This window comes from Salmo salar, chromosome 04 (assembly GCF_965601325.2).
Source record: "Salmo salar chromosome 04, fSalSal1, whole genome shotgun sequence".
Classification (NCBI taxonomy): Eukaryota; Metazoa; Chordata; class Actinopteri; order Salmoniformes; family Salmonidae; genus Salmo; species Salmo salar.
Window position 1 is genome coordinate 53,054,702 of NC_138294.1, and position 26,083 is coordinate 53,080,784.

Consider the following 26,083-nt stretch of genomic DNA (forward strand, 5'->3'; position numbering starts at 1 on the left):
TACATTTTTACGGTAAGGCTTTACCCAATTTTGACTGGTTGTGGAAGTGACAACCTATGAAACCAAGCAGTCTCCCTCCCTGGACAATACTATCGCGAGGGTTGATTGGCTGCTGTATTTGGAGCAAAGCTGCTGAACTTCTAAGAGTGACTGTGTGCTGAAAGAAACAGGTGGAGATATCCAAGAGGTAGCTAGAGCAAATTACTGGTGTGTTGTTATATAGCTAAGCGGGATATTAAAAACGTGGTGAGTAGATATCAAGCTACCTTAACATGTTTGTTTGGCTAACTATCAACCTCATCTTGCACCAGTGCCAAATGCATTGCATGTCAATGGGGAGAAACCAGAGGAAACGTTCGATTGTTGCAAGCAAAGATGATCGCAAACATCTGCTTTGGTAACTAGCTAACTTATCTGTACTTAGCTAGCTAGTTACGTCTAACTTCTGTAATTAAAGTGAGAGCTAGCTAAGGTTAGCGCTCAATTAGTAACACTCTAGCGAACTAACTAGCGAGTGGTCCAACGCACCTGATTCCCATTTAACACATTTGCCGGTCAGAATGACAACTGCAGAGGCTAACATTTGGTGATAGTTATATTTCGGCCGTGCAAACGAAGGATGAAATGTCAGTGTCGTTTCGGGGGGGAGGAGTGATGCTGATAGTTGGATAGCTGTCAGTGCAATATGGATGCGTTTACACAGGCAGCCCAATTTTGATATTCTTTTGACCGATCTGATGTGAAAAGATCTGTGATTGGGTCATTTAGTGTAAAAAAATTAATAAATTGAGCTGCCCGTGTACACCAATTTGAGTGCCAATCAGTCATGTTTAGTTTTTATCAGCCTCATCATAAACTCGGACCACAGGTTCTCTTAGCTTTTAAAACATGGGCTAGTCAGACCATTTGGGGCGGCAGGTAGCCTAGGGGTTAGAGCATTGGACTAGTAACCGAAAGGTTGCAAGATTGAATCACCGAGCTGACAAGGTACAAATGTCGTTCTGCCCCAGAACAAGGCAGTTAACCCACTATTCCAGGGCCATCATTGAAAATAAGAATGTGTTCTGACTTGCCTAGTTAAATAAAGGTCAAATAAAAAAGTAATACTGTTCCAGCTGGCTAATAGCAGCTGATAGCTGTTCCTAAAGGCGCTTACAGACGGGCTGTGGTAAATGGCAACTGAATTGCGAGAAAATTCGCCTTCCTGCGGTCCTGCTTGTTGTCAGCTCAGCTTGAATGTTGTCATTAAAACATTGATTGGTTGACAAGATGAACTCTGCTCATTGGTCAACCATGCGCTATGGGTGGGGGGTGATACGTGCAAGAATTAAGCCTCATAAAGCTACTGATACTTCTCACAAAGTCAAGACTTCAGCTAATTTCCTCTTTTGGAGCCTCACGGAGCGAGCACCACGAACCGTGCTGCTTGCGAAACTGCTTGAGTTTTGCCGCCCTACTCCCATTGAATTCTGAGACCTTAGCCGCGGCCCGTCTAACTGCCCTTAGGTAGTGTAAAGCTTCGCACAGTTAATTTTCGACCAGCGTTTACTTGGCGATACTTCCTCAATTCCTGACTTGGAAGATAACGCATTTCTTCTAAACTTCCACGACTAGTTGCAGATGGTTTGTCTCATTGATTGAGACAGGTGGATGTCCACACCAAAGAGCTGCATGTCATGAGCGCTATCTAGAAATCAAGCGTTGCGTTTAACAACACTCGCCTGTCTTGACAAATGAGAAGATTTGAAGTAGACAAGATGGCGACGTACACATTGTTGGCTAACTTCATGGAACAAAACAATTATTTTATTTAATAACCACCTGACCCAACTACGTTGTCTTCCAAGTCGGGAATTGAGGAAGTATTGCCGGAAATTCTGTACTATGCTTTACTCTGCCAACGGCTATCAGCCATCAGTAGTAATGGTCTGACTAGCCAATGTTTTTAAAGCTAGTTATTTCAGTGGGTCCATGCTTGCTGACTTGACTTTTTGACCTGATGCAAATAGCTAGAGGTCCCTCAATCATGTTAGGGTAATTAGCTAGGCATTACATAGAAACTGTTTCGATGTGTACCATTGCTATTTTCCAATGCCATGTACTGTCTCGTCTTTTCTGACACCACCTTCAGTTTAATGTTACATTCATTATCAAAATTGAGCAGCAACATTATAACTTCTAGGAGCATGTTAATAATTTACTATTCCTGATTCATGTTCAGTTCAAAAGAATACATGATGAAAGATTGCTGACACATTAAACCAATGAGGGTTCTGAACTTTAAAGGGATAGTTTTTTGGCAATGAGGCTCTTTATCTACTTTCCCATAGTCCGATGAACTTGTGGATACCATTTTTATGTCTGTATGAAGGAAGTTAGCATTGACTCGCGAAACTACCTCTAACTAGCGTTAGCGCACTGACTGGAAGTCATTGGGTATGTGCTACCATGCTAACTGGGGAAGTAAAGGGCATCATTGCCAAAATCCTGAAGTATCCCTTTAAAGCCAATTATCTCCATCTTTTTGCAGATAGAACATTTATAATCCGTAGCTCTCAATGTCTGCAGTCAGAGGGCTAGTTGTTGAGGGTAGATATTGCTAAGCATGGGACGTTAGGCCTATCCTGTTAGGCCTTTCCTGTTGGTTGTGGAGAGGATGCCCAGCAAATGGAAATAGATATTGAGCATAGCTTTGGAAATCCTCTGAGGAATACTGAGACAGGACTGTCACATGAACCTGCTTGTTTGTCAAACATTTAGGCTACTCCTCTTCTCCTGTCTCTAAGATCACGTTCATAAATGAACTGCTGTAGCCTATAGGCATTTGTTTTCAGAACCATACATTTGCGTGGCTCAGATGTTTATGATGCTATTAATGGTTATTATTCCTTTGTTCTGTGTGGAACTTGAAACGAACTGTAGGAAATAAGTGCTTTCCTCCTTGAAGATGAGTACTAGAGTATTTGCCACAGCACACCCTGCCTGGCACTTCTGTGAGGGAAAGTCAAGTCACACAACGGCCCTCTGAGACTTTGCATATGTCACGGTAGGGCTGGCATGCCTGGTGAGAGGCGTAGCCAACTTATCCGTATGCCAAAACCTGAAGGTCACAGGCTTAAGTGGAACTGCAATGTAGCCCATTGCGTTGTTTCATTGGACTGACCGGATCTGTGAAGGCATGGCATGCCTTTCATGCTCACCTCTTTTTATAATTCTCTACCAAAAGGTTATGGGTCAACCTGCATGTAGGACAGCCAGTCAGGATCTGGCCAAACTGCAAACAATACTTCTAGCTTGCTATACTGTATAATCTTCTGTTCTGTGGCAAAAAAACTATTGGGCAACATAATTACTGATATTTAGCCTATTGGTTATACAACAGATAATGAGGGATAGTTGATTCTCCCCCCACAGTAGGTAATAATGAGTGAGTTTCTATTGGTAATGCACCACTCTGGACAGTGGTGCATTACCATTGTCCTATCAGGGCCCGGCCCCTTAGCCCCAGACCCAGCTTCCCAGAGTGAACTTCTGCAGAAGGTAATGTGACACGTGTGCTTTGTTGGCTGCAATCAGATGCTGTCACTATGGCCTGGCTGGTAATGGGATTGCTGCTCAGAGGGGTGGTGTGGTGGGAGACATTTTTTTTTTTTTCTCTCGCTAAACTAAAATAGTGTGGCCATGCCCCCTTAGCCATCCCCTCAATTGAGTTTTATCATCAGTGCTTCACACCTTTCTAGCCCAGCTAGAAGTAAAGAGACGGGGCGTGTTGTGATTCGTTTCTATGGTGTTAACTTGTGTATGTCTCTCTTCTCAGGTGTTGCTGTTAGCAGCAGGAGATTAGGTGATGGTGCTAAGGCTTCAATCCGTTCTGGTCCTCTCCCTGTCGGGAGTGTTGGCTTTCCTAGGCCTGTGGTGGTACGCCTCTCGGAAGAAAGAACAACCCACTGACAAGGATAAGACGACCACAGACCAGGTGCACCTGTCCTCCTCCACCAGAGGTATCGGTGTTGTGGAGAACGGCCACTCCACTGGGACAGATCGGGACAGGCACGCAGTGAGGAAGAGGTCGTTAGTGGAACAGGAGCTTGTTGATTGTACAAACACACAAGCGGCAGCAAAGCTGGGTAACGTCCCACTCTGCCAATCACAACCAGAGGAAAGGGTTGTGGCTGCAGAGTGTCTGAGTAGAGGCCTCGATACTGCTACTGTGAAGCCCGTTACGGAAAGAACTGAATCTTCAGCTCAAGTACTCCCAGAGACTGCACCTAAGAGCCAAGCCCAGGGGGGACCTGAGAAGGATATAGCATTACAAAGGAAACACCAGCCATCTGAGGAACAAGTTTCTTCTATCTGTGACCTAGGCTCTAATCCTAACCCTGGTGAGAGTGCAGGCCTAAAGCCACACGCACCGCCACTCTCTGAGACACTGGAGGACACTACAAACAGAACTTTCAACAAAGAGGCTGCAGAGGAGGTTCAACTAGTCCCAGGGGAGGTTAGACTGGACCCAGAGGGAGAGGTTGGAGAAGACAAGATTACATTTTGTTTTGCAGAGATGAATCCTCAAACCGATCTGGCTGAGAACTGCCTCCTCTCCAAAGACAACCTGTCTATCCTGCCTGCTGTGGAAGAACCAACCTGTGAGTCAAGTCTACAGGATGACACCTGTCTGGCTTCCCCCATCAACCTCCTTACCAGTCAGGTGTCCCCCTCAAGGCAGCCATTGGGCATTCTGAGGTCACCTCAGAAGAAAGACCAGTCTGAGGAGTGTGAACTTAGCAGGAGTAACACAGAGGAAATTAACCAGCTGGCGTCAAGTCTGATTACTGACGTGGTCTCAGTAGCAGTGAGTCAAGTCCTGAAGGAAAAGACCCTGCTAGAACATAATGTTAGTCCTCTCTGTAACAGGGACCTCTTCACATCCCCAGATATCATCTCAATGGGTAACAGTGAGACTGGGAGAGAGATGCCTGGTCTATTGCAGGAGGATAAGTGTTCAACAACTGGCAGGGAGAACATATGTTCATCTCCTATAGTCTATGAGGATATGAAACATGACTGCAGCAGTAGAGCTGAGACTGAGCAGGCAGAGCTAGCAGAAGAAGATTCTGCAGTGGGTGATTCTGGCTCCAGCTCAGGTCATTCTGAGGAGAGCTCCAGTGGCGAGGACTCGAGCCCCAGTGTGAGCCCGCAACCACCCAGGGGACCCGCTGAAGGACTGGGGGCCACCAGCGTGTCCCTCCCTAGCGGTCACAGGACAGAGGAGGTGGCTGTTCCAGGTGAGTCGTCACATAGCAGATTTTCAATTTCTCACAATATATCAGTATCTTTCTGTCCAAGCTGACCTGTCCCTTTTTTTTCTTAGTGTTGCTGTGTAGCTGTCACACACCAGTGGCTGGTGTCCTGTTTTATTTTACCTTTATTTAACTTGGCAAGTCAGTTAAGAACAAATTCTTATGTTTTAGCTGTGCCTTATGAGTTCAGGACTGATTTTACTTCAGTGACGAAATATCTTTATTTTGCAATACTCTAGCCTGCAGCTGCTAGAGTTCCCATACAGAATGTGAACCTGGTTTAGTCCCAGTACTAGCTAGACACCATACCGTAGACCGTTTTTACAGCTGCTGATGAGGGAACATTCCCCTGCATGCGAATTTAACTTTTTGTATTGCCTTCCTGGCGCAGTATTTTCAGGTAAGAGAACTCTCGCCATGCCAGAATGTTTTATTTTTCTCCCCTGTTACTGTTGTCTGTGGGTGTTTTGTGTGCTGCTGTGTTTGCGAGGTTACATTGTGTACACAACACAAGTGACTGTTTTTAGTGACTGGTCCGTACTGCCCCAGGCTCTGGTGTGAACAGCATGGACTCTGTAGACCGTTACGTTGAACACGAAGCCAGGGACAACCAGCATATCAACAGTCCAAGTCCGCTAAGTCAACTGCTGAACACCGATCAGCAAATTGAAAAATACGTCCAGTGTTACAACAGCATTCAGCCACCGACTGTTTGGGACATAGAGGTGCCAAAGGTGAGTCTACCTCCCCTGTCTAACCCTCTGATCACTTCACCAGATTACTGATAATATATTTTCTCTGGCTACTGATTGCCATGTTAGGTTCTCTAATGTAGGTGATTTTTGGGCTTGTAGTAGGGACTTCAAATGTTGGACGCTATATTCTTGAGCACCTAGTTAAATTGTGCTTAGGCGCATTTAAAAGAAAAATCTCTACATTAGAGGTCGACCGATTAATCGGAATGGCTGATTAATTAGGGCCGATTTTATATATTTTTTTTATTTAATTTAATTTTTTTACACCTTTTATTTAACAAGGCAAGTCAGTTAAGAACACATTCTTATTTTCAATGACGGCCTTGGAATGGTGGGTTAACTACCTTGTTCAGGGGCAGAACGACAGATTTTTACCTTGTCAGCTCGGGGATTCAATCTTGCAACCTTATGGTTAACTAGTCCGACGCTCTAACCACCTGCTTTACATTGCACTCCACGAGGAGCCTGCCTGTTACGCGAATGCAGTAAGAAGCCAAGGTAAGTTGCTAGCTAGCATTAAACTTGTCTTATGAAAAAACAATCAATCAATCATAATCACTAGTTAACTACACATGGTTGATGATATTACTAGTTTATCTAGCCTGTCCTGCGTTGCATATAATCATATAATCTCTTACCTAACCATAAACATCAATGCCTTTCTTAAAATCAATACACAAGTATATATTTTTAAACCTGCATATTTAGTTAATATTGCCTGCTAACATGAATTTCTTTTAACTAGGGAAAATGTCACTTCTCTTGCAACAGAGTCAGGGTATATGCAGCAGTTTGGGCCGCCTGACTCGATGCGAACTGTGAAGACTATTTCTTCCTAACAAAGACAGTCGACTTCGCCAAACGGGGGATGATTTAACAAAAGCGCATTTGCGAAAAAAGCACAATCGTTGCACGACTGTACCTAACCATAAACATCAATTCCTTTCTTAAAATCAATACACAGAAGTATATATTTTTAAACCTGCATATTTAGCTAAAAGAAATCCAGGTTAGCAGGCAATATTAACCAGGTGAAATTGTGTCACTTCTCTTGCATTCATTGCACGCAGAGTCAGGGTATATGCAACAGTTTGGGCCGCCTGGCTCGTTGCGAACTAATTTGCCAGAATTTTACGTAATTATGACATAACATTGAAGGTTGTGCAATGTAACAGGAATATTTAGACTTAGGGATGCCACCCGTTAGATAAAATACGGAACGTTTCCGTATTTCACTGATAAGAAAAACGTTTAGTTTTCGAGATGATAGTTTCCGGATTCGACCATATTAATGACCTAAGGCTCGTATTTCTGTGTGTTATTATAATTAAGTTTATGATTTGATAGAGCAGTCTGACTTAGCGGTGGTAGGCAGCAGCAGGCTCGTAAGCATTCATTCAAACAGCACTTTTGTGTGTTTTGCCAGCAGCTCTTCGCTGTGCTTCAAGCATTGCGCTGTTTATGACTTCAAGCCTATCAACTCCCAAGATTAGGCTGGTGTAACCGATGTGAAATGGCTAGCTAGTTAGCGGGGTGCGCGCTAATAGCGTTTCAAACGTCACTCGCTCTGAGACTTTGAGTAGTTGTTCCCCTTGCTCTGCATGGGTAACGCTGCTTCGAGGGTGGCTGTTGTCGATGTGTTCCTGGTTCGAGCCCAGGTAGGAGCGAGGAGAGGGACGGAAGCTATACTGTTACACTGGCAATACTAAAGTGCCTATAAGAACATCCAATAGTCAAAGGTATATAAAATACAAATCGTATAGAGAGAAATAGTCCTATAATAACTACAACCTAAAACTTCTTACCTGAGAATATTGAAGACTCGTATTAAAAGGAACCACCAGCTTTCATATGTTCTGAGCAAGGAACTTAAACGTTAGCTTTCTTACATGGCACACATTGCACTTTTGCTTTCTTCTCCAACACTTTGTTTTGCATTATTTAAACCAAATTGAACATGTTTCATTATTTATTTGAGGCTAAATTGATTTTATTGATGTATTATATTAAGTTAAAATAAGTGTTCATTCAGTATTGTTGTAATTGTCAATATTACAAATAAATAAATAAAAATCGGCCGATTTTAATCGGTATCGGCCTTTTTTGGTCCTCCAATTATCGGTATCGGCGTTGAAAAATCATAATCGGTCGACCTCTACTCTACATAGTTGAACTAGTGAGAAATATACAAAAGCATGTGGACACCCTTTCAAGTTTGTTGATTTGGCTATTTCAGCCACACTCGTTGGTGACAGGTGTATAAAATCGGGCACACAGCCATGCAATCTCCATAGACAAACAGTGGCAGTTGAATGGCCTTACCGAAGAGCTCAGTGACTTTCAACATGGCACTGTCATAGGATGCCACCTTTCCAACAAGTCAGTTTGTAAAATATCTGCCCTGGTCAACTTTTAAGTGCTGTTATTGTGAAGTGGAAATGTGGTAGGCTACACAAGCTCACAGAACGGGACCGCTGAAGCGTGTAAAAAAAAAAAAAAAAAAAATATGTCCCTACAAAGTTCAAAACTGCCTCTGGAAGCAACGTCACCACAATAACTGTTCGTCGGGAGCTTCATGAAATGGGTTTCCATTGCCGAGCATCCGCACACAAGCCTAAGATCACCATGCGCAATGCCAAGAGTCGGCTGGAGTGGTGTAAAGCTCGCCGCCATTGGACTCTGGAGCAGTGGAAACATGTTCTCTGTAGTGATGAATCACTCTTCTCTGTCTGGCAGTCCGACGGCCAAATCTAGGTTTGGCGGATGCCAGGAGAACACTACCTGTCCAAATGCATAGTGCCAACTGTCAAATTTGGTGGAGGCGGAATAATGGTCTGGGGCTATTTTTCATGGTTTGGGCTAGGTAACTTATTTCCAGTGAAGGGATATCTTCTTGCTACAACATATGACATTCTAGACGATTCTGTGCTTCCAACTTTGTGGCAACAGTTTGGGGAAGGCCATTTCGTGTTTCAGCATCACAATGCCTCCATGTACAAAGCGAGGTCCATACAGAAATGGTTTGTTGATCAGTGTGGAAGAACTTGACTGGCCTGCACAGAGCCCTGACCTCAACTCCATCAAACACCTTTGGGATGAATTGCCTAATCGCCCAACATCAGTGCCCGACCTCACTAATGATCGTGGCTGACTGGAAGCAAGTCCCCGACGCAATGTTCTAACATCTAGTGGAAAGCCTTCGCAGAAAAGTGGAAGCTGTGATAGAAGCAAAGGGGGGACCAGCTCCATATTAATGCTTATGATTTTGGAACGATATGTTCGACGAGCAGGCGTCCACATACTTTTGGTCATGTAAAGTGTGTTTATAAAAAAAACATACTACAAAAATCTTACTAAACCTAATTTAAGATATTTATTTTTCTATATCCAATACATTTATATTACGCTACTTTCCATGATGTGAACAGTATGTGTTACTACATTACACAAGCTGCTGTTTTTGACCATATCAAATTGGGGGGAATTACACCCTTTTTACCTCCGATTGGGGATGTTGGTATAAAAGTTTAGTCAACATGATCACACGATCAATTGCTTAAAACAGATCAATATTATTATTATACCTCCCTGACCAAGGCCCTTCTCCCCTGATTGATTTGGCCAGGCGGCCAGCTCTAGGAAGAGTCTTGGTGGTTCCAAACTTCCATTTAAGAATGCTGGAGGCCACTGTGTTCTTGGGAACCTTCAATGCTTCAGAAATGTTTTGGTACCCTTCCCCAGACCTGTGCCTCGACAATCCTGTCTCGAAGCTCTACAGAGTATTCCTACGACCTCATGGCTTGGTTTTTGCTCTAACATGCACTGGCAACTGTGGGACCTTTTTATATAGACGGGTGTGTGTCTTTTCAAATCATGTCCAATCAATTGAATTTACCACAGGTGGACTCCAATCGAGTTGTAGAAACATCTCAAGGATGATCAATGGAAACAGGATGCACATTAACTCAATTTTGGTTCTTATAGCAAAGGGTCTGAATACTGTTTATTTTAAATTTGCAAACAGTTCTAAACCTGTTTTCACTTTGTCATTATGTGGTATTGTGTGTAGATGTAGGAATTTTTTGTATTTAGTCATTTTTAGAATAAGCCAAGTTTCCCAGTGGCTTTTGTATAATGTATGTTTAAACAGCACATTTAACCAAAACGTTTTGCCCCCATTCTATTGTTTTCAACGTGTAATGATATGAGTGATTTAACAAAACGTTTTACCAGGTATTGTTCAGAACAGGTTTTTTACATGGACGATACATTGGAGATGATATACGACAACTAATAGAACAACATGAAACATCTAAGAAACCAGGCCTGGTATTCATAGCAGATTTTGAAAAGGCCTTTAATAAAGTAAGGCTAGATTTTATATATAAATGCCTGGATTTCTTTCAATTTCATGGAGTCTCTTATTCAATGGGTAGAAGTAATGTATAGCAACCCCAGCTGTAAAATAGTAAATAGAGGCTATTTCTCAGAGCTTAACTGTCGGAGTTAAACAAAGGTGTCCGTTGTCACCATATCTATTCGTTATGGCGATCGAAATGCTAGCTATTAAAATCAGATCAAATAACAAAGGATTAGAAATCCAAGGCTTAAAAACAAAGGTGTCCATCTATGCCAATGACTCAGGTGCTATATTAAGTCTGGATGCTAGATCCCTGCCATGTCTCATTGAAGATCTAACTTTTTTGGGCCTCTAGACTAAACTAATTATGGTAAGTGTACCAACTTTCACATTTACCCTGCACTTTACCTATACAATGGGCTGATGGTGAAGGAGACATACTTGGTATTCATATCCCAAAATAAATAAATGAGCTCCAATGAATTTGAATAGAAAACTAGTAAAATAGACAACATCCTGCCATGGAGAGCTAAATAACTGTAACTCCTTAGTCATATCTCAGTTTACTCACGTATGGTGCTACCTAATCCTGATGATTTTGTTTTTCAAATCATGTGAGTAAAAAGTATTTCCCATCTATATAATGAATATGAACTGGGTGGGTTGAAATGTTATAAAAGCACTAAACCTCTCTAAAAGCTTCACAAAAGTTTTACTTGAACCCAAAATGTGACCCACCACCTAGATTTGGTCTTATGTAGCAACATTTGAATGTCTGTTTTTTTACATTGGATAAAAGTAGAGACTCGGTGCTAGAAAATGGTATATCATACACTGCGTTTGTGGAAACAATGGGAAAGTAATACTGCTTTGAAAGTTGATCAACTTTTAAACTCACTTTTGAACTGTCTTTCAATGTTTTGGTACTACTTTTGGTGAGTCCTTCTGTGTTTACACCCATTTAGTATTGTTCACACCCTCTTATGCCTTAGTCCCACCCATCTCTTTAAGGGTTGGTCCAACCATTCTGTACTATCTTGCCAGCTACTTCCAGACATCAGAGAGCGCGAACAGCTCATTGAACATTACTCTCCCTATCGCTCTCTGTGGTTTTGCGTTCAGAGCACACACTGAATCCTCTGGCCAATAAGTAGAGTTGTTCTGAAAGCTCTGACCTCACAACTACAGTCAAGCACTGGCTAACATTGGCTAGCTACTTCCAGACACATAAGAGAACACCCCACTCTGGCCATTTTACTCGCCCTAGCAGAGCTGGTTGGGCTTTTTTCATGTTATCTAGAGCGTTGGTGACTAACTGTGCTGCTGGCAACAATTGAATTACGCTTTATTGCCGACGTTTACTGACACTGGACATATTCAACGGGTGTTGAGCATTCAAAAATCCATCAGTTATTCTGCACTCTTGCACACGAAGACGAGTCTTTTGTTAAGAAATGTAGCTAGCTAGGTATTTACCTAATTTTGACATGTCGCTAGCTAGCTAAATAATGGACCATAATCACAACTCATGACGTTACTACCCTGCATGAATCAGCAGGTAGCTAACCAACTAGGTTATATGGCTATAGCTAGTGTCTGAGAAACGAAGAATAAGATCATATACATAACATTAGCTAGCGACCCAGCCAGCTAACGTTAGCTAGCTAACAGTACACTTGAAATGAAACCACTTTCTGTCAAAATTAGAAACGTGTAATATCTAAAAATCTTACCAGTATACATCATGGTTTGACGCGTCTCCGGTCTGATGCCATGCATCGTTGCCTTAGTTTGATGATGTAATCCAGACTGGTGTTTTCTCCTTAGCTATCATACTCGAATTCCACTTTTTCTTTGGCTAAACCAACTAGGCTCATAGTTGAACAATTAACGTATTTACAGATGGCATACAAGTTTGATATTAATGCACATCAAAGTTGTTCGAGAAGGCATTTCTGCCAAAAACGCATTTTGATTTAAAAACATTTTTACGTTCAAACAGCTCTCCTGTGAAGTCGTGACTTGCGACATACGCCTAGTTTCTTGAATCGGGTCACAAATGGCTCTCAAGTAGATTACTAAGAAAAGCTCATCCATTGTTTAAAAATTGCCTTTTTGTCATGTCTCATTTTCGATTTAATTGAAAATGTAATATTTTTCTAAGTATCTCTCTCTTTCAAACAAGCACTGCAGAGCTGGTTTCAATTTCATCCCCCAGACACGATAGAACAAGTTATGGTTGAAGTCAAATGTACTGGTTGGTCAAAGACCTGTATCTATGGAAAATGTTTGTTTTTAAATTGGAATGGTAGTTGTCTTTTTCATGGAGTTATCGTAAGGTCTGCTCAATCGAATATATTACAACTAATTGATTACAGCATTACCCCAAAATGGAGGAGGCAGGTGGCAGCGAGAGGAGTTGGGGGAACTGGGCCCAGATTCACAAAACCATAAGAAGAAATGTCTTCTTAACCAAAAAAAATGGCAGTTAACTGTATCCTTAAGAAGAAACTTAGGCAAAGTTGCTATTTCTTAATTTCTTCTTAACTTCTTGCTTAAGGAGAAACCTATATTCTTGGAAATAAAGTTATTGGAAGTGTTGTTAATTCCAAGATGACTAAACCCTTGTCTTAAACTCGGCAGTGAGAGAATAAGCTCATGAAAGCAATTGAACATGTTTAATTCACTCAAACTTTATCTGAAAGTTTCAGTATTGGTTCTTTTAAACCCAAGCACAGTATTCTCAGTACAAAATATGCTAACATAATTGCTTAGATGGTTGCCTAGCAACAAACATCTTAAGCAAATTCATAAGAAAATCATTAAATATTAAGATATTGTTGAGGAATTGCACTTACAAACTATCTTATGAACCAATTAATTTTATTTTTTCTAAAGCTTATTAGGTTTATGAGTAAGAAGTGTTTTGTGAATCTGGATCCTGGTGTTTGTTTGGATCATAACTGCATTCAAACGCACACGTGCGTACATGCACTCATATGTTTACATTTACATTACATTTAAGTCATTTAGCAGACGCTCTTATCCAGAGCGACTTACAAAATGGTGCATTCACCTTATGATATCCAGTGGAACAACCACTTTACAATAGTGCATCTAAATCTTTTAAGGGGGGGGGGGGTTAGAAGGATTACTTTATCCTATCCTAGGTATTCCTTAAAGAGGTGGGGTTTCAGGTGTCTCCGGAAGGTGGTGATTGACTCCGCTGTCCTGGCGTCGTGAGGGAGCTTGTTCCACCATTGGGGTGCCAGAGCAGCAAACAGTTTTGACTGGGCTGAGCGGGAACTGTGCTTCCTCAGAGGTAGGGGGGCCAGCAGGCCAGTGGTGGATGAACGCAGTGCCCTTGTTTGGGTGTAGGGCCTGATCAGAGCCTGATCAGAGCCTGTATACAGTTGTCATTTTGTTTTTTCTTAATTTTTTTCTCTCTCTGTAAATTTTGTTGGTTTGTGCATGGGGGGGGGCAGAACTCTGAACTGTGGGGGGCAGTTGATTGCCTGGTGGTTGGGAGCTTGGGCCAGTGGCTGGTAGGTCGCTGGTTTGGGTCGCCCTTTTTGACTTGGTGGGAGATCTGTCAACGTGCCCTTGGGTGGGACACTTGACCCTGGTCTCTCCTGTGGGTCATTTTGGATGGGAGTTAGTTAGTTCACTGAATGTAATGTAAATGTTGAGTGGCTTCACTGCAGGTAGATTTTATTTTTATTTTTTTAATAGTCAATAATAAAATGTATGCTGGTGACCCACTTCAGAGGGTGAAAGACTGGGGCCCTAGTCAGACTGGCGTCTTTCATACCTAAGTTTAGTCCCTGGACAATAAAGTAGACGAGCTCAGGGCCTCCTTCCAGAGAGACATCAAGCACTGTAACATACTGTTTATGGAATCATGGCACTCTCTGGATATATTGCCCCTGTCTATTCAGCCAGCAGAGTTATCCGTCCATCACATGAACAGAAAGGACTCTGGGCGGAATAAGAGAGGCGGAGGAGTTTGTTTCATTACTAACATTCATGGTGTGATTGTGGTAACGTACAGGAACTCAAGTCCTTTTGTTCTCCCAATCTGGAATACCTCACCATCAAATGCCGACAGCATTGCCTCCCGAGACTATCATTTTCTTTGGTCATATTCCCTGCCCACCCCAAGCCGACACGACTGCTCTCAAGGAACTGCACTGGACTGTGCAAACTGGAATCTGCATATCCCGAGGCCACATTTATTGTAGCTGGGGACTTTATTAAAGGAAGTCTGAGGAAAACACTAACGAAATTCTGTCAGCACATCTCCTGTGCTATTGGTGCAACACGGACCCTGGCTCATTGCTACATTCTCTTCCTGGACAGCTACAAGGCCCTCCCTTCGGCAAATCACGCCTCCATTCTGCTCCTCCCCATCTATAGGCAGAAAGTTAAACAGGAAGCTCCCATGGTAAGGACTGTTCAACATTGGCCTGATCAATCAGAATCTGTGTGATTTTTGATCACGTGGACTGGGAAATGTTCCAGGACGCCTCAGAATCGTAACGACGAATACACTGAATCGGTGACGGGGTTCATCAGGAAGTGCTTAGGATGTTCCCACTGTGACGAATTTATCCAAACCAAAAACCGTGGATAGATGGCAACATTTGTAGTAATCGCTGCCAAAGGTGCTTCTACAAAGTATTTAAACTGTCGGCGTAAAACAAGGTTGTCCACTATCAGCATATCTATTTATTATTACCATCAATGTTAGCTGTTAAAATTAGTTCCAACTAATATCAAGGGATTAGAAATTCATGGCTTAAAAACAAAGGTGTCATTGTACGCAGATTCATGTTTTCTTTTAAAACCACAATTGGAATCCCTCCACTTTTACATTGCTGTGTAGTTTACCAATAAAATGGTCTGACGGGGATGTGGACATACTCGGTATACATATCCCGAAATGATCTCTCTAATAAATTTTTATAGGAAGTTAGCAAAAATAGATAAGATCTTGCTACCATGGAAAGGAAAATACCTGTCTATTTGTGGAAAAATCACCCTGATTAACTCTTTAGTCATATCAGTTTACCTATTTGCATATGGTTTTGCCTACACCTAGTCACCTGCTTTTTAAATTATATGAACAACAAATATTCAATTTTATTTGGAATAGCAAGCCAGGCAAAATTAAAAAGGCCTATTTTTATATATTGAATATGGATTCTGAGGGTAGAAATGATTAAAGCATTAGACCTCTCACTAAAGGCATTAGTCATACAAAAGTTTGACTTGCGTAAATCCGAAATGGGTTCTCCAGTAAATTTGTAAGAATGTCTCACCCCATGTTCAAGAATTGCCCTTTTCCCTTTATTCAGATTACAACTGCTCACTTTCGGTTATTTGAAAACAAATTAATCTCCAAAATATATATTTTTTTAAACAAGCCATAGAAAGTTGGTTGCAATTTCAGTTTAATCCACCTAAAATGACAGAACAAATATTGTGGTTTAAACTCAAATATACTAATTGATTTAAAAGTGTTTTTTAGATAAAAGGTATAATCTTTGTAAATTACATCATAAATAGGACTGGTGGAAATGTCTGCTCTACCCAAAATTGCAGCGTTACTACAAAAAATGGATGAGGCAAGTGGAAGGGGAAAAAGTAAGGAACTTGTCTGTCGGCCCTGCATTAAAGACCAAAAATTGTTAGGGAATTGCGATAAATAGAAACATACTAGTTTCATTTAAGGACCAGCTGTGCCATATAAATTGCAAAATAGTTGGGAAGAGATTTTCGATATACCGATTCCATGGCACATGGTTTATGAATTGACACGAAAAATGACGCCGGATTCAAAACTTTGAATTTTTCCATTTTAAATTATTATACAAAATTCTTGCAACCAATAGAATGTTATATGGGGCATACAATCTTCCCAGCTCTGCAGATTGTGTTGTGAGGAGGCAGAGTCATTAGATTATTTTTATTTTGGTCACAGGTCCAGGAATGGATGAAGAATTACATTTACCTAGAACTAACGCTGCAGATGGCAATACTGGGTGATTTTGAAAAGTCCTAGTCAATCGATCATCAATATAATTATTTTAGCAACATTTTTTTTATTTTAATTTACAATCTGTAGAAACTATGAGAATAGAAAGGTTCTATACTTTTGTGAAGCATCACAGCACAGTTGGCAAATAGAAATCCAAAATGGATGGACGTCAGAAATGGGACTAAAAACAAAATATAACTATTGTAAAATAGATTGTTTAAACTGAAGGTAGAAGCCTAAGCGTTATTAGTTTACTCCAATTGGGGGAGGGGTGGTAGGGTTTGCGGGGAATAATAAAGGTATATTCTAAAGTGTTTTTTTTTTTGTTTTTTTTTACCCCAAAAATATATGGGGGATTGGAAATGATGCAGACAATTACATTGATGGAAGCAATAATCTATCCACAATATTAAAGCTGATCCACCCCCCCCCTCAAAAACAAAAGTAGACGAGCACTCATACGTCTATTTCTCAAAGACAACCTCTGGATATGACGCTGAGCACGTGCACTCAACTTCTTTGGTTGACCATGACGAGGCCTGTTCTGAGTGTAACCTGTCCTGTTAAACCGCTGTATGGTCTTGGCCACCGTGCTGCAGCTCAGTTTCAGGGTCTTGGCAATCTTCTTATAGCACAGGCCATCTTTATGTAGAGCAACAATTATTTTTTTCAGATCCTCAGTCCTTTGCCATGAGGTGCCATGTTGAACTTCCAGTGACCACGAGGGAGTGTGAGAGCGATGACACCAAATTTAACACACCTGCTCCCCATTCACACCTGAGACCTTGTAACACTAACGAGTCACATGACACCGGGAGGGAAAATGGCTAATTGGGCCCAATTTGGACATTTTCACTTAGGGGTGTACTCACTTTTGTTGCCAGCGATTTTAGACATTAATGACTGTGTGTTGTGTTATTTTGAGGGGACAGTAAATTTACACTGTTATACAAGCTGTACACTCACTACTTTACATTGTAGCAAATTGTCATTTCTTCAGTGTTGTCACATGAAAAGATCTACTCAAATATTTACAAGAAGGTGAGGGGTGTACTCACGTTTGAGATACTGTACCATATTCTAGTCAAGGCTCATCCTATATAACGACTGCTGTACACCTTTTCTGTTCATATACTGTTTTTACACACCATTATAACAATATATTTATGACATTGCTCATTCCGATATTTTATAATTTTTCTGGATTGTGTGTATTTTTGCTAGGTATTACTGCACTGTTGGAGCTAAAAACACAAGCATTCCGCTGCACCTGCAATAACATCTGCAAACCTGTGTACACGACCAATGAACTTTGATTTGATCAAAATGCAATACTTCCAAATGTAGCTGGCTGTCTTCTAAAAGTTGTCCTTTACCAGTGACATACAAATTATTCCCAGATTCCGTGTTTTTGGGGGGTTTCTTTTACAGGCTGTGCAACCTGTATCTTTTCTTATATATTTTTGTCACTCTATTGATTTCAATGTGATATCGATACAAGTAATTTACAAAAGTGTTGCGTTTCTGTTTTGGTGACCCCTGTAACAAAATCCAACATTCTAGATTTTGATCGTTGTCATCTAACCAGTGAGGTAAAAGATATCTCCCGTTTCCATGGTTTTTGTTGTTGTTGGGGGGGCAGGGTTGTTTGTTTCGTTAGGGTGTACAACCAGATTTTCACCCGCTAATCAATCTGAATGACTTATTGCCATTTGTCAAAACAAGTGGTTGGTGTTTGTGCTTTAAAAAATAAATAAAATAGACTGATTTACTATTGTTGCATGTGTAGATGTTACATTTTAGGTTTTCAATATCACAAACTGTTTCTGCATATTGGTTTGGACACCTTAAAGCTGTGTTTTGACATGGGTTATTTATCCAAATGTGTTGTCCACGGGAAGTTTTAGGAATAAACTATGTAAATGTAACTCTCAATATTAATTTCCAACGGTATTGTACTTAATTAAAAACTGCTGAATAATTCAAAAGTGCTGCAATTTTATTTTGATATACCAGAAGTCACCGACTCAGGTTTGCCCTGCCTACTTGTAGTGTGAGCCATTTAGCTATAGCCCAGATTTGGTACAGTAGTGTGCTGCAGTCAATCGTCTCTGTGAGACTGAGACCAGGCGCTTCGGTGACAGTGAGCTGGGTACAGCTGTCTGATTCGTAGTGCTATGGGGAACGGTGGTTGGGGCTGTGGTCTGGTAGTGTGTAATGGGAATCCTGCTGCCTGCCTGCTGATGCCATACTGTCCTCATGTTCTCACTCAAGGACATGCTGCCTAACTCTGATCTGTGGCATATATATATATATATATATATATATCACATGCACACACAGAGAGACCTCTCCTTCCAATTACTCTGAGAGGTGCTCGGTGGAATTGGTTACATCTGAGCAAGCTGAGCACATGTTATCAGAGCAAGCCATGCAAAGGGTGACATGGACAGCCTATATGCCACTCAGAGATAGAAACACCACACCTTCTAGTATGGTATAGTAACTTATGCATGATTATCTCTCTCTTTTGAATTCTGTTTCACTGTCTGACAGCATCTTGTTGGGAGATTGATTGGGAAGCAGGGGCGATATGTGAGTTACCTGAAGGAGACATCCGGAGCAAACATCTTCATCGCCACCCTGCCTTACACCCAGGAGTTCCAGATCTGCCACATAGAGGGTGAGTGCACGAGACGCTGGCTCTCCACAACAGGACGTCACTTGTAGTCAGGCACCTAGGCTTTGGTAGCTGCATTGGCCCTTGTGGCTTGCTCAGTTTGTCTCTGTTTCCTCCAGGGTCAAAGGAGCAGGTGGATTGTGCTCTGGAGCTGATCAGGAAGAAGTTCAAAGATCTGGATGTGACCAGATGTTATGTCCAATCTCCAGTGGCCAGCCTGCCCTCTCTCCCAATCACATCCTGGGTAAGTAGTATCTTCTGGTTGGCTGAAGTAGTGTGGAACTGTGGGTTAATGCTTTGACTAAAAGCCTCTCTCTCTCAGCTGCTGCTTCCCCATAGGGTGACAGTTGAGGTAACCGTGATCCAAGTAGCCTCTGGGAACTATGTGTTCCTCCAGCAGCACACACACCCCACCTTCCATGCTCTCCGCAGCCTGGACCAACAGATGAGCTTGTGTTACTCTCACCCAGGGTGCCCTCACTTGCCGGCCCCAGTGGAAGGTAGGCATGCACAGCCAGAGCCTTGGGACTCCTTACCCTCAGATGATAAAGTATCTTTCTGTGGTGTCATTTCCTTTCTCAAATGTTTTCCTCTCACTCTCTCTCTTACACACACACACACACAGTGGGAGTGATCTGTGCTGCCCAGATGCCTGAGGGAGCCTGGTGGAGAGCGCAGGTGATGTGTTACTATGAAGAAACCAAGGAGGTGGAGCTCTGCTATGTGGACTATGGAGGCTATGTCATGGTGAAGATCGACACCCTCCGCCAGATCAGGTGGGGATTCCTGGTAAAACTGGCATTTGGGTGATTTTTATTTATTTTTATGCATAAAATCGGACCAAATAAAAACATGTCCAGCAGAAAACATTCTATTGAAAAGTCAACATCATCTATTCATGGAGGTTGGTTGAATCAGGTGAGTTTGTCTGGTGCTACAACATAAAATGGTGCTGTTGGGGGTACTCGAGGACTGGGGTTGGAAAACGCCTATTTAGAGGAAGTAAAATGACTTCCAATGCCTCATTGTGTAGTTTGCTTAAATGATTTGCAGCTAGCTACTGTACCAAGGATGGAGGCACAGATAAGTGGGTAAATAGATTGACACTGAAACAGAATATTTACAAGCCAGATGGACAAAGACATGCATTTTGCAAGGAGCCAACGTTCACTTGGTAGGTTCATTCCTCCTTGCATAATTATTGTAGTCATTTCCATATGGTGTCAATGAATTGGCAGTGGGTAGTCCTAAAGAAAGCATTACCTTACACGTCAGTTAAGAACAAATTCTTATTTACAATGGTGGCCTACACTGGCCAAACCCGGACAACGCTGGGTCAATTGTGCGCTGCCCTATGGAACTCCCAATCACGACCAGTTGTGATAGAGCCTGGATTCGAACCAGTGTGTCTGTAGGGACGCCTCTGGCATTGAGATGCAGTGCCTTACACCGCTGCACCACTTGGGAGCCCCAAGATTTTGAATATGATATATTTGTTATGGCCGGTAAAGCTCCCATTTGATCTGATCATTTTTTTCCTGATGGAAACGTGGGATTGACTTTGCTGTTGGTCTTCCCACAGATCAGACTTTGTTGCCTTACCTTTCCAAGGATCTGAGGCGATCCTGGAACATATTGCACCCCTTCCAGGTATGTTTCAGCTGTATTTCTGAAACAGAATATCAAAATGTTGTCAACAGTTTAAACTCTGTATTTAAACATCAATTAAAGTTCATGCTCATATCACTGTGACATCTCTTCCCTATCTACTAGGAGAAGAAGGATTCTCCGCTGCAGCCAAATCTGCACTGGAGGAAATGACACAAGGATTGCCACTACTTGCACAGGTAGAGAAAAGAGAAGTGAAAGGATATGTCTCCTTGTGCTGGTGTACAGTCAGCACAATAAGGAAAGGTAGTCTCTGTTCTTACCCTGTATATCTGCACACTCCCCAGGTCACAGACTGTCACACCAGTGGCATTCCCTTGGTACAGATATGGAAAACTGAAGGAGAACAGGTATGCAATACTATTTTTTATTTTTTTGGAAACATGACAGCATCCACTTTAACTGTGTATGTTAAACCTCTTCATTTATATAAGTATTCTAATGGGTTCATGTTGCTAATGTTTCTCTCTTGGTCTTCCAGTTGGTGTCTGTGAACCGTGCTCTGGTGGATAGCGGACTGTGTAGCTGGGTAGACTGCCTCTGACTGAAGAGCAATCCTGGCCCTTTTTGGATAGTTTTCAAATGTCCCCTCCCTTCTAAGCACAGATCTATAAGGGATTGGATATGTGTGAGTAAGGTTACCAGCCCTATTACCCTCACCAATCTACCAATTCAGATCTGTGATTACTTCAAGGAAGGTAGGAAGGAAAATTGGATATCTGAAGTATTCAAACATGGCCCCTATCTTGCAGTCATGCCTTTTACCGCTCTACCTCCTCAGTCCCATCCTCTGGACTGCTGCCCTGTTGGGGCACAACAATGTCCTCCTTCTCAGCTCGACTGTTCATGCTTGTTGTTTCTTTATCACTGTGTACACTTTCTGATTTATTTGAAGTTTTATTTACACCCCCCCCCCCCTCCACCCTTATATAAATGTTTGTTAATTATGCTTACATGATTTCTGACCAACATTAATCTAATTACTGTTTTGTTTTCAATGGATACAATCCTATTAAGAAACTAAATAAAGATGAACTGTCCTTTCTGAGCTCTCCACTTTGACCTTAGCCACAGACTGTTATGTTGTAAGATATAATGTAGCTAGTCTGTATTGATGTCAATCAGATCTCATTAAATGAATGCATGTGTACATTTTGTGAGTTTGTTAGATGATACACAAATTCAGGAACCTTTTGTATATTGACCTCGATGTCCAAACTAAATATACAGTGTACAGAACATTAGGAACACTTTCCTAACATTGAGTTGCACCCCCTTTTGCCCTCAGAACATCGTCAGTTCGTAGGGGCATGGACTAACATTCCACAGGGGTGCTGACCCGTGTTGACTCCATTGCTTCCTACAGTTGTGTGAAGGTAGCTGGGTGTCTTTTGGGTGGTAGATCATTCTTGATACACATGGGGGGAAAACTGTTGATTGTCCTACCATACCCTGTTCAAAGGCACTTAAACATTTTGTCTTGCCCATTCACCCTCTGAATTGCACACATACACAACTCATGTCTTAATTGTCTCAAGGCTTAAACATCCTCCTTTAACTGGTCTCCTCCCCTTCATCTACACTGATTGGATTTAACAGGTGACATAAATAAGGGATCATAGTTTTCACCTGGATTTACCTGGTCAGTCTGTCATGGAAAGAGCAGGTTTTCCTAACATTTTGACTTGGTCAACCAGTGCCCGTGAGGAACTTGTCTGGACTGTTAAACTCACTGAGGGTTATTGTGCTTCAGTTTTGATCCCCGGAGTGTTTGTTTCTACGTTTTAAGGGAGAGCTTGAGTTATTTGTATGTCTGATGTTAGTTATGAGTCGTTTTTGAAGTGGATGTACTGGGGAATGATGGAATGAGTAAACAAGAACCTAGCGAATTCAGTAGATGGCGCCAAAGGCTTAGTTTTTGCTATTCCTATTAGTCAAGCACTGTGTTAGGAATACAGAGAGCACCTGCTGTCTTGATAAGCACAGACAAATGTTTCAGTCAATTCAGAGTACTGTGTAAAGAATGAGCGTGTATGAATTTTAGTTTGACTACTAAATGTTATATAAGCTTTCCGCAGTTACATTTGTAATCAAACATTGTTTACTTGTGAGGCAACTTGGTAGGCCCATCTTTCAAGGCAGCTGAAGACTTCGTTATTATATTGTAGCTAACTACTCATCGCACTCAACTGAAATATGGAATGAATCACTTGCAGGACCAAATTAGAGCCATTCTGAATAAATACTGTATACAGGAAACCATGCCAGTGTCTGAAGGAAAACTAAATGAATTTGTAATCCACTTCTGTCTAGATTCATCCCATGTTTGAATGTAACACAGTAAAAAAAATGGTATGTGTGAAGATGTGTTCTCTGTTTCTTTGCCTTTACGTCCTTCGATTGTATCTTAATTCTGCAACTCCTAGTCTTCTCTTTCATCAGCTTCTATCCAGGGTTTTTTGGGGGGGAGGTCATTAGTTTTTGGTTTAATTTAAGGGTCGTTTCACCCCAAATTTGTTACGTTATTTGAGTTGGAACTGAATGAAATATTATATACATATAGTTATTTTGTCATGAAAGGCCAGATTTGTGGTTTGGATTTTCTGCCTTTTTGTTCTATTCACTATAATTTTCAGTGGTGTACATTGAAGACTGAGTGACAGTTGTGTCTTCCAGCATGCTGTCTGGGCATTTCAGTTCAGAAATCAGAGTTGTTCTGCTGATAGGATAATAGGGAGGGAGTTGGGGAGGATTTCAGAAATCACCTGTGGTGCACATTAATTTTCCAGCAAAGGCCCCATAATAATGCAGCAGCATGCACTCCTTGGTGTCTTTTGATGAGACTAATTAAAGGCATGAGGCATGTAAAAAATTTTTTTTTAAAGAAGCTAATCGGAGGGCAGGACTATGAGGAGCCTCATCCAAGACCCCTATTGATTAATGAAGTCACACTGTCATTCCCCATTATCTTCGCTGCTTATAATAGCACACTCACTCACCCACCAACAGTGGAGAGAGAGATTGAAGGATTAGCAAAGGTCTCCTCACGTTGCGCTCCATAAATGCTCTCTTTAGTCATGATGCTCAAGTCAAGTCAGTGCTATACTTCATGATGTTTTGATTATGCTGCTGAGTGCAAGGATTCATTTGTATTTTGTTACATGTCAGTTATCTTTTTATAATATGTATTATTTCTTAAAAGAGTAATGTTAATTTGTGATAGTTGAAACAGAATACAAAGGCAAGCCTTTTCATGAAGAAACTAGTGATCTATTTAGGGTTATGAATGACTCCCAACTTTATTGTTGAATAGTGTTTTCGTTCTATATCTATATTTTATTTCTATATAAACCAAATTGCTATATTGTTGTAGGCCTACGTTACGTTATCTTGCAAATGATTGTACTGGATATTTCTGTGAAGTTGTGTGGGTGGCTAACCAGCACAGGTGCAATTGATTAGTCAATTATGGGACCTAATGTAGGACACAGGTGTGCTGGGAATTAATAGGAGGATGGTAAAGGTAAAAAAAATGTAGCGTCCAATCACAGGTATTGCTTTTTAACACTGTTTAAAATCCTCTGGTAAAAATAACTTTTATGTCCCCCTGTATAAGGCTTGACACATTTACTCTTTTAAAAATATAGTAATAATATAGCAAGATTATATCTGCTTTTTAGGCTCCTCTATTTATTACGTAAAATTACCTTTCAGGTTAAAGGTTGTTGAATCACTCCTTTTTGTTTTTAATAAATAATATCAACATTAAGAATTGACATGCATGGCATCAAAACCATGGTTGTATCTGGAGAATACTGCAGACCAGGGCAATGTTTTGAAGCAAATGTCATCATTACAATATGGGTTGAATATGTGAAGTCATTATTAGGGATTAGACAGCAGCAGAGCCCCCTAACACAGAACAGCAGAGCCCCCTAACACAGAACAGCAGAGCCCCCTAACACAGAACAGCGGAGCCCCCTAACACAGAACAGCGGAGCCCCCTAACACAGAACAGCAGAGCCTCTGACTGTCATTGAGATCTATGCATCGATCTCTGCTGGAGCTCGCAGTAGGAGGACAAGGGACTGTGTGACAGCTGCAGCAGACAAGGATGTCTCCAGCTGTCCTCTCACTCAACTTCCCCTCTGCTCTCCTCTCACACTCATTTCTTCTTCTTTCCCTTTAAATCTCCAATAGCTCCATGCGATCAGCATCCACAGGCCTGGTTATCTCTCTGCCGTCCTGCATGCTGAGTGCCATCACTACTGAGGAGCTGTGTGAGAACAAAGTCTTCATGTTGAATGCTTGTCAATGCTATGTTCAGTATATCAATGCGCTCAGGACAATGTTTCCTTGTCTCTAGGCTCAGCTTTCTGGGTGGAGGGGTTCACTTTATTGAGCTAGTGTTACATTTCTTAGCTTTTTGTTTTAACCTTACTAGATGATACAGTCCCCACATTCTCCTCAATGAAAAATATATCAATAACTTCTGGGAGTTTTTTAAGTGTATTTCATGGTGCAAAACAGGAACATATATGTGTGTATATATGTATATGTTTCACATTTCAATAGGGAATCGAGTCATCAAATTGAAATGTTCAAAGCATGTAACAGATGTAGGATATAAAAATGTAACCGTCCTTTAAATACTTTATGCGCTCATTAATCAAACACAGATGGTATTGTGACTGCAGGAACACTCACAAGTGTCCATGCCGTAGAATGATATAATGCAGTTTCCTCACTTATCAAGGGTGTTCCCATGCATTTTACGTATTGTCTCTAACCTTGATCACTAAAAGACCAATATTTTACCATTACTTTTCAGCACTGAACAAACCTTTGACTGTGTGTATTGTTAATTACTAGGTAGGGATTGATTACATTAATATGTAGAGAGGAAGGGTTTATCATATATCATCATGACTGGTGAAAGGGATCTCAGCTGGTAGGCTGGAAAGCAGCATCGCCCATGTTGTTTGAAGGCTGAATTGCATCTCAGACATGCTCACTTAACACTAGTGGCTGCTCAGATTAAAGGGAATGCTCCACCACTCCATAAACCTTGGCTTGGAGTGTTTTCATTTCAATGAATACAACAGCTGTCACAATTACTGCAATATATCCACATTGTGATGTTTACTTGCCATGTGTAAAGTACTTTGATGTATTTGGTTGTTTAGAGCTCAGCTTAACCGTGTGCGTGCCTGCTAGAGAAACACAGAGAAGAGAATACGATAAACAGTATAAATTGACTCATTTACCAGAGTAAGCATCAAC

The 26,083-nt window shown here is 41.4% G+C and overlaps 1 protein-coding gene across 3 annotated transcripts; it reads left to right on the top strand.

Moving 5' to 3' along the window:
• Positions 1–101: 101 nt before the first annotated feature.
• LOC106603290 (uncharacterized) lies at positions 102–23,163 on the top strand. 3 transcript variants are annotated; one of them, XM_082974556.1, is made up of 11 exons: positions 102–187; positions 3,818–5,282; positions 5,847–6,031; positions 19,009–19,135; positions 19,252–19,376; positions 19,455–19,632; positions 19,758–19,908; positions 20,715–20,782; positions 20,906–20,979; positions 21,088–21,150; positions 21,282–23,163. In XM_082974556.1, the coding sequence occupies exons 2-11, from the start codon at positions 3,848–3,850 to the stop codon at positions 21,342–21,344; spliced, it is 2,469 nt and encodes an 822-aa protein (XP_082830682.1). In that variant the 5' UTR covers positions 102–187; positions 3,818–3,847; the 3' UTR covers positions 21,345–23,163. The 3 variants fall into 3 exon arrangements, with proteins under 3 accessions (XP_082830682.1, XP_014052230.2, XP_082830681.1); XM_014196755.3 differs by having other exon boundaries at positions 108–246; XM_082974555.1 differs by lacking the exon at positions 102–187 and adding an exon at positions 1,314–1,506.
• The last annotated feature ends 2,920 nt before the right edge of the window (positions 23,164–26,083 follow it).